Source organism: Myotis yumanensis, unplaced genomic scaffold (assembly GCF_028538775.1).
Source record: "Myotis yumanensis isolate MYYU_CA2020_CCGP unplaced genomic scaffold, mMyoYum1.0.hap1 SCAF_19, whole genome shotgun sequence".
In the NCBI taxonomy this organism is placed as follows: Eukaryota; Metazoa; Chordata; class Mammalia; order Chiroptera; family Vespertilionidae; genus Myotis; species Myotis yumanensis.
In genome coordinates this window covers 14,997,702-15,012,727 of record NW_027223770.1, presented here as the reverse complement: position 1 = coordinate 15,012,727, position 15,026 = coordinate 14,997,702, and the positions used below count along the sequence as shown (strand labels likewise).

Sequence of the window (15,026 nt, the reverse complement as noted above, 5' to 3'; positions counted from 1 at the left end):
TTCTTGCTGCAGGCCTTCTTATAGTCCTAATATTTCTTAATATGAAGAAATATTGTGTCTCTTTAATTTAACGTGGTATACCACTTCCCAAAATTCACCTGGAACTGAATAACTTGTAGTTTTTATCAAATTGGAATGGAAGCTTTTTCTACCCTTTATCTCCTTTTTCTAATGGCCTATTTTCTCTTGAGTAGCTGGACGATGGCGTTGGCGTGGTGGGCAGCTGGCACACAGTGCGAGTCCCAGGCAGTGAAAATGAGCTCCATTTAACGGAACTGGAGCCATCGAGTCTCTATGAAGTTCTGATGGTAGCAAGAAGCGCAGCAGGCGAAGGACAGCCTGCCATGCTGACCTTCCGAACCAGCAAAGGTGAGTAAATCTGCTGTAAGGAGAATGGCTGTCTGTCTTGTGTTGCTTTATTAGTAAGCATCCTTTTGACTAGTAGAGAGTCTTATGTATAAATTCATTAAATACACCTATTATGGTACCTCTTTTTGGCCACATTGGATGGTTATATTATTCCATTCCACCCAATCTTCCACAGATATTTTTCAGAGCTTATGATAGGTAAGGCCGTAGGGTAGGCGATGCAGGGAGATCAGAGGTGATCAAGACGACATCCATCCTGTTGGAGCTTCTACTTTGCTAAGAAAGGTGAGACAGAAGCATAAATACCAACTACAAGGTAACAGCTCAGGTCAGCTAATAGTTACTGAATGCTTCTATGTGCCCAGCAATAAACAAAATAGACAAAACTCCTGTTCTCATGGAGCTTACATTCTAGTTGGGAAAGATTTATACCTAGGTTACAAGTATATTAGAAGCAGTGACTGTTAGCAAGAAAAATAAATTAGGGGATGGATGTGGGAAGTGTATGGAGTAGCAGGTGTCACAGTTTAGGGAGGTGGCCAGAGAAGTCTTCAGTCAACAGCAGAGCAGAATGTTAAGGAGGTGAAGTGGAAAGCCATGTGACTATCTGGGGAAAGAACATCCCAGCAGTGAGAATAGCAAGTGCAAAGGTCCTGGGGTGGGGTGTGCTTGGTGTATCCTTGGAACACTGAGGGAGCCTCTGATGGGAACAGAGTAAGTGAGGAGAACACTCAGGGAGGTGACCGAGTGGCCACATCACACAGCACCTTGTCGACACTGACTTTGAGAGAGTTGGGAGCTTTGTAGGGATCTGAGCAGAGTTGTGACACAACCTGATGTATGTTTTAACGGACAGTTCTAGCTGTAGGATTAGGAGGAAGGCAAGGGTGTAGGCAGAGACCAGACTTGGTAAGTGCTAGGAAAGACTGGCAGAGAAAATGCCAGGGCGTGCAGAGAAAGGGTATTCTTTCTGCGGGGAGCTTGTGAGGGGAGGCTTGATGGAAAAGATGCCGTCATAGCTCAGCCACAGATGATCGCGAAGAAGGCTTCAGGGAGCGGAGATGGGGTTTGGGTGGGACAGAGTTTATTGGGGCACAATAATAAAAGGAGGTATGATGATTGAGAAGAAATTATCAATTGGCTTTTGAAAAAGACCTTTTCATCTAACTACTGAGATGGCCAGGAAAATAATGAGTATTTCTTACTTGAAATGTATTTTGAGTTAATTTTTATACTTAGTCCTCAGTTGTTTACAGAGTCTGACCTATAAATATTGAATAAGCATGTTTCTCAGTTTTAAAATAATCACCCAGTTTCTCCTTTTGCCTCTTGAGATTTTAAAACTTAGTACAACAGTTATTCTGTGAAGAAACTTAACAGAATCTCTTTAATAATGAATTTTATGTTTTAGAGTTAAGAAATATGTACAGTAAAAAGAAAAACGGACAGTTTGAAAACCTTTACCCTAGTCATTTGACGTTTTTGTGTGTGTGTGTGTGTGTGTTTTTTTTCTGTGTGTAAATTAAAGTTAACTTGTGCAGAAAGACTCATTTTAGTTTCCCCTTTACAGTACTAGAAAAAATAATTTTAAAAGTCAGTGCCTCTGAGAGCTAGGTATTTACAATGTAGGGCTTAAATTTAGACCTGTGACAGGTTAGTCCATATGTTTGCATCTGTGTGCCAGTTGAATGTCATGTTATCTTTTCTTACTTTGCTTATATAGAGAAGCTCATGTTACAGCATGTTGTCTAATATTTCTAGAGAAAACACCCTCATCGAAAAATGCTCAGGCCCCCTCCCCTCCAGCGGGCATTCCGAAGCGCCCTGTGGTTTCGGAGGCTGCGGACCACTTTGGAGTGGTCCTGACAGACTCCTCCAGGCACAGCGGAGGTGAGGAGACCAATATTCCTACTCTGTTCGTTTATAAATGTAGCTGACCTGTTTCAGATGATTGGGGAGCAGAATGGGACAGGGTATTTGTTTATTATTCAGGTTATAGCCACCATGTACTCTTCTAGGTCCTATTTCAACCATCTTCTTAAATTCCCCTTAGCACTCAAATCTTGGAACCTAGTGCCATGATTGGTGTTTAAGGTGATACACTCAGATTCAGAACATCCGGTACTAAGATTATATAACTCACAAAAAGGATTTTTCTGTCTCCTCTCTGGCAGGGAAACCACATTTATATTTTGAACTCTAAAAGCCTTACTTATTTTTGATGACTTATCAAAATATATGGTGGTACCTGTAGTAAGATTTAGGTCTTTTTTGAATTGAATGATTACAAGTCGCACTCAGGTTCATTGCTATATCTTGTCAATCTTATGGTTTTTAGATACTTTATTTAATCATCACAGGAACCTGATGAAGAAGGTAGCATATCTATTTACAAAATGGGAAACTGAGACTCAGGCAGCTATGCAGCTCGCTTGAGATCATCTAAAAACCAGAAGAATTGCTATTCAAATTCAGATTTTTTACCTCCAAGTGCAGCGTTCTTTCCTTTATTCTTTAATTGTCACGTGCTGTTTCTTTTAGATATTGAAGATATTCTTCTCTGTGGAGATTTTTTTCCCCTAATAGCTTTCTTTTTCTATTCAAACTGTGGTGTTCTTTGATGAACTTTTAAAAACTCTATATCTACCAGTAAGTATGATGAGTTTTAACCCCAAGTGAATCGACAGAAGGAAGTTGCTTGATTATGTAGTATTTAAAGAGATTTACTAACAGTTCTGTTCATTCTGTTTCCATTGCTTTCTTACTTGAAAGGAATACAGTAAGTATCCCTCAAAGTTGCCTGCTTTGAGTAGATTCCTTTTTATCCATGAATCAATTTGTTTTATAAAATGCCACGCTTTCTCCATACAAGTACCATATGCTACAGTGTTTTGTCCTCATGTACTTGTGTCTGGGTTGAGGGGTGTTGAGACAGAGGGTGTTGCTTGAGCGGTGTGCCACTAGACAGAGGGGACTCCCTTGGTGACTTCACCTGAGCAATGTCACCCTGGCCGGAGTGGGTCCTCCTTGTTCCGCTCAGAACTAGCTCACTTGACAGAACTCACAGTGGAATGGCAGTGGGCTAATCTGTGATGTAGCTGTCATACCAACCAGGCTGTTTCTAGCAGCATTCTTTCCTTGTAGGAGCGAAGTGAGGAGCCAGTTAGGGTTACACAATGGCTTGGTCAGCAAGAAGAGTTAGGTACACGGTTTCAATGGCTGATGTTTCCATAGAAGCTAGACTGTCTCACCTGTGGGTTAGGTCATCCCCTCCCCTTGGCAGTTTGAACTGAAAACTGCTGGACATTAGCTCTTTCACCCCCGTTCTCTCTGTGTTCATGTGGATGGTCGTGTGGATCATGTATTTTCTCATAGCACTTTTCTCTGATGACATAGCCTGTCTTCCTACTTTCATCCTAAGCAAATTGTTTGCTGAATGTGTTTTATGTAGCTTGGATGGATAAAGAAAACATCTAAATTCAATAACACATAATTTTACTGTAAATTTACTATCTTACCTAATAATAGACAAACATGTAAATTGACCCTCCCTCTGCTATGCTTACCAGCCAATCAGGAGAGTGTGCAAATTAACCCAACAAAGATGGCGGTTAATTTGCATACGTAGGCGTGAGGTGGCTGAGCGAAGACTGAAGGCTCCAGCCGGAGCAGCAAAGACTGAAGGCTCCAGCTGGAGCAGCAAAGGCCTGGGTCCCAGGTGCTGGAGGAAAACCGGTGCCGGCAGCCAGGGGAAGGGAAGGCCTTTTGCGTGAATCTCTTTGTGCAATGGGCTTCTAGTAAATTATAAGCACGATCAGACTTGAAGCGGCCAATGATAAAATTGCTCATACACTGTTTTAGCCATGAATCCAAGTGAGCCTGGTCACAATGATCACACTAACGTTCAGTTTTTCAGAGACAGTTGTCAAGTTAGTAGGTTAATTTTACTTTCCTTCTTTTATTTCCTGTATTTGGCTATTTCATTGCCTTTTAACAGGAAGATATATTATTAACTCTGGCAAAGTTGGAAGAACCTTTCATTAAATATTTGGCAGTTATCCCTTTTAGTTGGTTTGAGTTATTCTTGTCTCTGACACTGCGGGTTACTGAAGCGAATGTTTCCGTTTTCAGTTCCAGAGGCCCCCGATCGGCCCACCATCTCCACTGCATCAGAGACGTCCGTCTACGTCACTTGGATTCCTCGGGCCAATGGGGGTTCTCCAATCACTGCCTTCAAGGTCGAATATAAACGGATGAGGAGTAGTGATTGGCTGGTGGCAGCTGAAGATATCCCTCCTTCCAGACTCTCGGTGGAAGTTCGTAGTTTAGAGCCAGGTATTAATATGCCAACATTTCCTTTTTATACCATCCATGCTGACCAACCATAGGTGCATAGTTTCATTAACCATATAGTTTTAATTAGAGTATTGCAAGCTTATTGCATGAAAATGTGAAAATAAAGAAGAGGCTACGACTGCAGTGAAAGAGCTGCTGTGCAGGGGCCTTTCCCCGTGGAGCAGAGCTGACTTCAGAGGGGCTCCAGCGAGCGCCGAGTGAGCCCTCTGCGTGTATCGCTCATGGAAGTGGTGGGGTGGTGCTCCGGCATGGTCTGCAGCTGGCCATCAGGTGCGTCGGCTCTGAGGCTTCCTGAGAGGTGCAGGCCAAGGTTAGCCACTGCCTGTGCCCTGCCTGGGCCACCTGGCATGAGCTGCAGGATGATGGACTTAGAGGTGCCCAGGAGAGGTCAAACTGTGTACTGAGTCCAGCTTCCTCTAGCGCCAGGCCTGGGGCCACTTAGCAAGAGGTACAGGGCGCACCAAGGCCAGATGCTGTTTGTTTGGGTTTGTGAACCTTTGAGGGATTTTAGGAAAGTTCGCTGCATGAGCTAAGATAGGCCTTTGGATGGAAAGTCACCAAAAGCGGCTTGGGAGGGCCTGCAAGTTGGCTGGGTGGGGTCTTGAGGGATCACCATGGTAGCCGGGTTGATGGAGACTCAGATATGGTGCCTGTGCCTGCAAGGGGAGGGCTCAGCAAAGGAAAGTGGGTTCTGCCAGCACTTCCGTTTGAAAGAAAGCTGCCCCTCTGGCCTTCTCCTGAGCCAGACAATGGAGCTCCTCCTCCTACGTCCCTGATTCCTTTCATGCTGGAGCTAAGAGTGAGTGAGCCTGAGTAATCTGGGCACCGGCCCTTTAAGAGGAACTCCTGGGACTACAGCAGCCCTTTGTGTCAGTCCGCCACCATTCCTGCTGGTTTTCACAGCCAGGAGCTCTGGGGACTTCTCGTCCCTGCACTGGAAACCTGGGCTGGGGGCCTGGGAGGGGACCCCTCCCTCCTCAGGGGGACCTCAGCAGCTGAGATAGCCTTCCTGATTTTTAACTGCCACACCCGTTCGGTGTCTGCCCCTCCTATGGGTCTCAGTGTGGCTTCTGCGCATCCTTCATTTTTTTCAGCTAGATTTCAGTCGGCTCTCAGGGATTGTTTTTCTGTCATTTCGATGTGATCGTGGGAGATACCAGTACCACACTTACCTACTCCGCCATTCAACTGGAAGCCCACTGAGAAGGTGGCAGTTGTAAATGTGTGTAAAGCTCCGTGACATTTTTCACATGGAAAACACTGTCTGCGGAAGCCCCCTGGGCACTTTTGAGCTAGTAGGAACCTTGCTTTAGGGGTCTAATTTATTCTTTAGATTTTCAGAAACTCACACCCTTCGTGTTGTTGTTTTTTAAGTTCTTAAATCTAATACAAATGAGTATCTTCTGTTGTAGTCTAAATCTGCTCCCTCTTACCCCGTTACAGGTGGAATCAGAGTGACATAACCCCACAGCGCCTCTTCGTAAATGCATTCACCATACTAACGCTTCAGTTGTTCTTTCCAAGGGAGAAGAACCTGGTCTTGAGCACAGACCCCCCCACTAATACTGTCTGTGATGGGTGTGACTTTGGAACTGGATGGTGCAAGGAGCACATGTGCTCTTCCCTGTTCTCTGTCCGCCCCTTTCGGGACAGATCATTCCTCTCTCGGGGTGTTTACATCTTGGGATTGTGAACACACTGCACTGAGCAGCTACTACCAGTTGCTAGAAATGGTCACGTGGGTAGAAATCTATTTACCACACAGGTTCAGAGTATGTTGTTGTTATAGCCCAGTTGTCATAGTTTGAGTATTGTACCTTCAGTTGTCGTATTACAGCTTTTTAAAAATTCTGGGGTTTTTCTTCTCTCCTCAAAAGGTTCAACATACAAATTCAGGGTCATTGCTATCAACCATCATGGTGAGAGTTTTCGGAGTTCAGCATCTCGTCCTTATCAGGTGGCTGGGTTCCCCAATCGTTATTCTAACCGTCCAGTAGCCGGGCCTCACATTGTGTACACAGAAGCCGTCAGTGACACGCAGATCATGCTAAAGTGGACGGTAAGTAACACGTCTTCTCTAATGAGAAGGTTGTCTGGTTTGGCCATGTTAATAGTTTAATGTCCTCATGGCGTGATACAGTGAACAGCAAATGTTTGAACTTTTTAAAAAAAATATGTTTTTATTGATTTCAGAGAGGAAGGGAGAGGGGGAGAGAGATAGAAACATCCATGATGAGAGAGAATCATTGATTGGCTGCCTCCTGCACGCCTGATACTGGGATCGAGTCTGCAACCCAAGACCTTCCTTGCCGCAGGACCATGGCACATCCCAGTTCCTGTGCCCTAACCAGGAATTGAACCTTTTCATAGGTCAATGCTCAACCACTGAGCCATGCCAGCCAGGCAGATTTCTGAACTTTTAAGTGAGGAAATTGAAGGGCACAGATATTTGTCTAAAAGCACATATTGTAAATGGGGTAGGGTTAAAAATAAAATTATTGTTGCCTCAGCTCTAATCCAAGTGTTGACTTAATTGCCATTTCGTGATTTATTCATTTTGAACCAAATGTACTTTTATGCCTTTGAACCTTGTGGAATATATTGCTTTAATTTTGGTTAGCCCTGCAGTAAGCTAAGCACTCTTAATACCTTTGAATACCTTTGAATTAAATTTAAAATGGCCGTCAAGGATGTTTGCAAAATGAATCCAGAGAAATACTGCCACGCAGATAAATAAATCTTAATGGATTTGGAAGTTAAATTTATTTTTGTTTTTGACAAGTGTTCTGCTTCTGTTTTTTAGTACATCCCGTCAATTAACAATAACACTCCCATTCAAGGATTTTATATCTATTACCGGCCAACCGACAGTGACAATGACAGCGATTACAAGCGGGACATCGTAGAAGGTAAGATCCTTTGACAAGCGGGGGTCCCAGTAGAGGAGTTTTGGAAGGAATGTTATGAAAAACATAATCCCAGGTTAAAATAGTGTAAAAAATTGAAATGGTATGTGTGCTATTACTTTGAATTTTTCCCAGAGAAAGATAATTTTTTTAACTTAATATATATAGTAGCTTACATTTTGGTTATAAAAACTGTCAGTTACAAAACTATGGGGGACGTCTGATTTGTCAGTAGTTCATCTGAAAATAATTTTTGTTTCCTGTTTTGTTTAAATGAATAGTAACCTGTGTATAAAAAACTGCAACTTCTAGCTATATTTTAAAAAAATTATGTCTCAGTCAGCAGCTCCATTGACGTTTGCACTAGAAAGATCACATCTTGAGCATGTTATCCACTTTAGAGATGCTGAAAAATTGGAATATACGTAGAGAGAAAAAAAACAAAAAACAGCCAAGATGGTGAAGGGTGCCCTAACCGGTTTGGCTCAGTGGATAGAGCATTGGCCTGCGGACTGAAGGGTCCTAGGTTCGATTCTGGCCAAGGGCGCATGCCCAGGTTGTGGGTTCAAGCCCCAGTATCGGGCATGCAGGAGGCAGCCAATCAATGATTCTCTCTCATCATTGATGTTTCTATCTCTCTCTCCCTCTCTCTTCCTCTCTGAAATCAATACAAATATTTAAAAAAAGAGATGGTGAAGAGTGTTGAAACTGCCTTTCTCCTGCATTTATTATACAACTCAGAGCTTTGCATCTGGTCTGAGGCACCACAGGATCAGCCAGCCCTGCCTGCACCTGCAGCCATGTCTCAGGCACCTCTTGCTGTCTCACCCGGGCCTTCCTTCAGCTTCCTTGTGTGCAGCAAGACCTTCCTTGCCTCAGGACCTTGGCACAGCCCAGTTCCTGCCCCCTGTGTGCTCCCCTACCAAAGGCTTTATCTAGGTGCTCTTCTCTGTTGTGAGCTTAAGTATGTCTTCCTCAGATCAAATCCTCCCACTTAATTTCTTTTTTTTTTTTAATATATTTTATTGATTTTTTACAGAGAGGAAGGGAGAGAGATAGAGAGTTAGAAACATCAATGAGAGAGAAACATCGATCAGCTGCCTCCTGCACATCTCCCACTGGGGATGTGCCCGCAACCCAGGTACATGCCCTTGACCGGAATCGAACCCGGAACCCCTCAGTCCGCAGGCCGACGCTCTATCCACTGAGCCAAACCGGTTTCGGCTCCCACTTAATTTCTAATCACACCCTTTATGTATATTTTGTAGAAATTCATCATAGATGTATGTTTGTGTGCACATACATGAAATTATTTGCTTTAAGTTTGTCCCCTCGCTAAATGTTAACCTCCTGTGGAGAAGGGACCTTTTTCCAATACGGTTTCCCCAATCCATACAATGGTGAAGTGTCTAGTATTTATTTATTGAATGACTGAAGTCCAGAAAGAATAGTAGAATGTCCAGGATGATCACAGAATTGTTTCACAACTAACAGTAGAAAAAAGATGACTAGCAAGCAACGTGATAGTTGTCTTCAGATATTAAAGACTATTGTGTGGAAGAGAGCGCAGTCATTTGGGGGAGGGGCAGTTAAAAGGAAGTAGCATAAAGGAAGCATTCTCTGACACGGCATTCCTAACACAGGTGCTGTCAGCACTATCATAGCATTCCTAACATAGGTGCTCTCAGCACTATCGTAGCATTTCTAACATCGGTGCTCTCAGCACTATCGTAGCATTTCTAACATAGGTGCTCTCAGTAATATCTTGGAAGGGATTCTTGCTTTGGGAGCAAGGCTTCTTTCAGGTCTTTTTTCACTCCAAGATTCTGACTCTTTGAAATATTAATGTCCTAATGGACCATGTCAGAAAATTGCCCTACGCCAAGCTTATTTTCATAAGACTTCTTGACATCTAATACTGCGTATAGTTTTTGTTATATGTAGTCTTACAGTAAAATACTTTAAATATGCTATGAAATCACGTTTCTTTAAATATTGTAACATTTCTCTTAATGGTTGTCCAATGGAATTACTTTTATAATATAATGAAAAATTTATCATCTGAGTTTTAAAACCTGGCACATAGTAGGTGCTCAGTAAATATTTGTTGAATGAAATTGTTTCTCTTTTCTTAATCTGGAAAGAAATTAGTTCCTAAAATTTGCTTTAAGAATAAAGAATTGGGGAAATGTCGAAAGATAATTGTTAGTAGCGAAACAGTTTTGTGAAGTCCAGGTAGTAGCAGCTTTGAGGGAGAAATGACTGGGAAAAGCAAGAGGAGGGCCTTTGCAGGCCAGTAATATTCTCTCTTGACCTTGTTCAGGGTGTGAACATAGTGACCTGCACAGTTAGGGGCACTTTTCCTTACACATTAAAAGACTATTAAAAAAGAAATGGAAAGAATTATTAGTGCCTGTTCTACATTTTAGTCCTAGCTAGGTCTTCATTTTAGTTTAGCTGGGTTGGGAGAGTGGGGCTGTCAGATATTTATTTTTAAAATCTTTTGACAGAGGTTAAACATTTGTTATAACGTAGTTTTAAACAAGGCAAATGTAAATAAAATGAACATCCCACCCTGTCTCTCTCTCTCTCTCTCTCTCTCTCTCTCTCTCTCTCTCTCTCTCTGTCTCCCCCACCCTTCCTAGTTCTCCTCTCCAGAAATATCCACTGGAAAACAGTTTTAAACTATATTCTGTAGCTACATCTTTGAACTCTTACCAGTTTGTGTGATGTGAATATTGAGTGTGGAACTGGGAAATCGCTTTAAAGGAGCTTTCGTATCCAGTAGTAGAGTCTGTGAGTGTGCGTTCTGCCTCACGGTTCACAGAGAGTGTGTTTATAAACGTGGTAGACGAAGCAGCTAGATGTTTAAGTGGGCTGCACTGTGCTGTGTAATTTGCTTATTTCTTATTTTCAAGTTTATGCATTTGAAATTCCTTTTGTGGCAGTTAACTAGTGGCCAGCTCTGCCAAGCCGAGGAGCACAAGTGTTTACCCGCTGTGCGTAAAGCTGTCTTTAAAGTGAAGTTTTAGGTTACTTATGCATAGCAACTCAGGTCATTCGGGCTTTTGGGGAAAAAATGGAAACTCACATTGTTAAAGAATACAGTACAAGAACAGTTATATTAAGTGATCCTATTTCTGAATTAATTCCACGTTTAGATAAACTATGAATGTTTCTCGCATACCACTGCTTTTTTGCTGGATATTTTTATCTTACCAGGTTAAGTTGCATTCCAAGTAAATCAGAGTAATTGGTCATTTGATCTTTAAGTCTGTGCTTTTTGTTTCTCGTCTTTTGTAAAATATCTTTTCAGGAAAAAAAAATTGCACGTTGACTTTAAACCTAATAATGCACTTGGTTGTCTTATTCATCAGGCATCAGTAAAAACTCATGCTCTCTGCTGATGTTTCCTGTAATTTTAGCCATTGGGATAATTACCATAACAATGGGATATGAATCAGTTATTTTAATGGTTTTCTCTTATTAGTAACATATCAGGAGCTTAATTTAATTCCATTTTTGCAAAGGAAAACTTCAGATCTAGTGTAGTAAATAGTCATGAGAATGTGTATAGTTAGGTGAGTGCAGGGCTGGGCTAGGAAAGGCCTAAGGGTAGAGAGAAAAAATAGACTTCTTTTTAGAAAGATTTTGGAATTTTGCCCTGGCTGGTGTGATTGGAGCATCTTCCCATGCACTGAAAGGTTGTGGGTTTGATTCCTGGTCAGGGCCCTTGCCTGGGTTTTGGGTTCGATCCCCGATTGGGGTGTATGGGAGGCAACTGATCTAGCATTGATGTTTCTCTCTTCGTCTCCCTCTCCCTCTCCTTCTCCCTCTCTGTGCCCCCCCTCCCCGCCCCCATCCTTCTCCTTTCTCTAAAATCATTAAAACATATCCTTGGGCGAGGATTTTAAAACGAGAAAGATTTTGGAATTTAGAAATAGGTCTGATCTAATCTCAACCAGATTTTGAGTTAAATTTTTTTAAAGTTCTCTTTACATTTATAATCAGGTCATAGATCTCCTCACTTATTGAGCCCTTTAGAGTCCCTTGATCCTAGAACAGACAGGTTCTTCATCTTATAAAACAGGGGTCTTTATAAATGAGGGGTTTTGTATTGGTGTCCTGGGGGAGGGGTTGTGCTTTCAGATTGAAATATTTTTATCTGTGTTGAGTTAGAAAGGAACCTGGCGCTATCGGTCTGTCAGCCAAATCGCTCTGACTTGTACGGGTGGTTTGGTTTTTTTCTCCCCCTTTGATTAATTCTTAAATCAGTTGGTGGTATAGTTGAGTTTCTCAGAAACAGTGGCACCAGTTTGAAGAGGGATTAAAGATGCTTGAAGAGTTAATTAACTTTGGTAGAAGTGTCCTGTTTACTAAAGTTTGTCACAGGTCCATGGAAGTAAAAATGGAGAATGACTTATGCTGGAATGTTCAGTTTAGGAGTGTTCCTGAGGGAAGTGCTGGCTGTGTGCCCCGGGTAACAGAATCAGTCTATTAGAGATACTTATGTGGTTTGGAGACCTTGCCCTAAAAGAGGAGAAACAGTGGAGCAGTAGGCAAGGGTTTCCCGTGGTGGGTTTGCTTTCGGATTATCCTCAACCTTTTATTCAGGCGTTGTTTATATGTCAGTGTATGTTGAGTTCCTTGCAGTGGAGTTGAGAGCTTTGCTAAGCCTGTCTTGTAAATGGTCACTTGTTCTGGGAAAGGCACCACTTGTAATCTCACATGCAGTGTTGCTCCCTGACGGGTGGGCAGAGTGGATTGACTTGCTGGGCTCAACAGGTGGATCAAAGGGCTGAGGGTGTTTTCCACCTGTGTGTGAAATTAACATGTATTTTACAAAGACTCGCCACTAATTATTTGTGATGAAACGAAGTATTACCACCAACACACAGGTATAGCTTTAATTCAGTTTATCTCTTTATCATTTTTCTCCATGCCATGGAATAGAAGTACAATTTATTTGTGGTATATTACCAAAATACTTATATCATGTACACTTTTATCGTACAGACTGACTATATGGTAATGGCTGCTGCTCCCACCTCATTGTGAAATTATTAAGTAACTATGTTGACAGTATCACTGAGGTTGTATGACATGTAAAGCTTATCTCTTATCTTTCTTTCTAGGTTCAAAGCAATGGCACACGATTGGGCATCTGCAGCCAGAAACCTCCTATGATATTAAAATGCAGTGCTTCAACGAAGGAGGAGAAAGCGAGTTTAGTAATGTGATGATCTGTGAGACTAAAGGTAAGGGAGGGGTGAGGACTTGTGCTTTTTCCAAACTCTGGATTATTCCTTCTGACTATTGATATGTTTACCGAAGGAAACTTCTGCTTTGGACCTTTTTCTCGGTGCATTCAGTTAGACTGTCCAAACAGAAGGTATACTATGTTGGCTAGAGCACTTGTCTAAAAAATAATTCACGTAAGTATCCATCACATTTATTAATTTCTCTGTCACTCTAAGCCACTTCTTTTCTTTTTTTTCTCCATCAAGAGAACAGAAATATTTGCTGACTATTACTGATTGCTGTGAGAACTAGAATACCAAACAGAACGTATAAGAATTTAAAGGTTAAGTGCAACATATGTTTAAAGTAGTTTCTGGAATGACAGATGTTCATAACAGTACTTGTTTAATTAAGTATAGTAGTTAAGTTCAGAATTATCAGTCACTAATTCTAAATTGAAATCCTCAATATGCCTACATACCTAGATTAACTGAAATATTACTATCTTTTAAAAAGGAAGATATGCCGAGAACGGTTTGGCTCAGTGGATAGAGTGTCGGCCTGCGGACTGAGGGGTCCCAGGTTCGATTCCAGTCAAGGGCATGTGCCTGGGTTGCGGGCACGTCCCCAGTGGGAGATGTGCAGGAGGTGGCTGATCGATGTTTCTCTCTCATCGATGTTTCTAACTCTCTGTCTCTCTCCCTTCCTCTCTGTAAAAAATCAATAAAATATATTTAAAAAATAAAAAGAATAAAAAGGAAGATATAATAGAAACAGTTAATGTGGATATTTATAGATCAAAAACACTTGTGTTCAGTCTCAATCTGACAGAAAAAGAAACATTTTTCCTTGTCTATTTTTTTTCAATCCTCACCCAAGGATGTTTTCCATTGATTTTAGAGAGAGAGGGAAGGGGAGAGAGAGAGAAACATCAATGGGCTGCCTCCCCGACATGCCCCAACTGAAGATCAAACCCACAACCTAGGTATGTGCCCTGACCAGAATCAAACCCAAGACCTTTTTGGTGTGCCGGATGGCGCTCAACCAACTGAACCACCCTCCCGGCATCTTTGTGCAATTTTTATTTTTTTAAATGTATTTTTATTGATTTCAGAGAGGAAGGGAGAGAGAGATAGAAACATCAGTGAGAGAAAATCATTGATCAGTTGCCTCCTGCACGCCCCCTACTGGGGATCAAGCCCAGAACCTGGGCATGTGCCCTTGACCAGAATCAAACCCAGGACCCTTCAGTCCCCAGGCCAACACTCTATCCACTGAGCCACACCAGCTAGGACTTGGTGCTATTTTTAAGAACCAGGGAAAACTTCCCAGAATCACCTGGGAATCTTTTTAAAATCCTGATTTCTGGGCCTCATCCTCTGGAAATTCTGTTTCTTTCTTATGGGGTGGGGCCACAGCATTAGTAACAAAGAAACAGAATTTCCGCAGGATGAGGCCCAGAAATCAGGATTCTAATGTGCAGCCAAGGTTGAGAACCACTGAACTAGTTGATCCTTCCCCCTCACGTCTCATTGGCCAGAACTCAGTCACATGCCCCTATCATTCCTGGGGTGGGTGATGGATCAGGACCTACTCCAGAGTTCTGGGGTGTTCAGCAGACACCTAAACAGAGTTGGGGGCCTGCCTGCATGGGAGAAGGAGACTAGGCAGCCTTTAGCATCTGTACAGGTGATGTTATTACCCCAATTTAAATGAAGATAATAAAAGGGGTCAAAAAGACTGACTGAGTTCCATCTTTTAATTCTAAATCACGTCTTCCTGCTGCAAAACGCATATATTGAATCAACATTTAAACATATACATACATAGACCTTTAGAATACCTTGAATTTTATTTGGTGAGCACAGATTTAAGTGCCTTCTTGTATGAGGCACTCTGATGTGTTATTGGGCACTTCTTATCCGCCTCTAGAATGCTGTAACGCTCAGAGGAAAGTTACATAAAAATGAAACTTATCATTTCTGTCTCCCAGACATTTAGGAATCTAGCCACACAAAACATAATACATAGCCAACAAGGTAATAACTGTTGTTTAAATAGGATGATAGTATAGCTGTGTCTGCAATAGCATCTCGCACTCATTGACTTCACTGGGGAGTAAAAGGTCCTCCCTACAGACTTTCAGATCAGCGC

The 15,026-nt window shown here is 42.1% G+C and overlaps 1 protein-coding gene across 7 annotated transcripts in view; it reads left to right on the top strand.

Moving 5' to 3' along the window:
* Positions 1–15,026, top strand: part of CDON (cell adhesion associated, oncogene regulated) — a 79,692-nt gene that overhangs the window by 51,159 nt on the left and 13,507 nt on the right. For all 7 annotated transcript variants that reach the window (XR_011469066.1, XR_011469065.1, XM_070400117.1 and 4 more), the window contains exons 10-15: positions 195–369; positions 2,131–2,259; positions 4,501–4,704; positions 6,603–6,784; positions 7,529–7,634; positions 12,767–12,889. Coding sequence is in view for 5 of the 7 variants with exons in the window: in XM_070400117.1 (XP_070256218.1) it covers positions 195–369; positions 2,131–2,259; positions 4,501–4,704; positions 6,603–6,784; positions 7,529–7,634; positions 12,767–12,889 (919 nt within the window). In the remaining 2 variants the exon portion in view is untranslated. The remainder of the gene's footprint in view (positions 1–194; positions 370–2,130; positions 2,260–4,500; positions 4,705–6,602; positions 6,785–7,528; positions 7,635–12,766; positions 12,890–15,026) is intronic.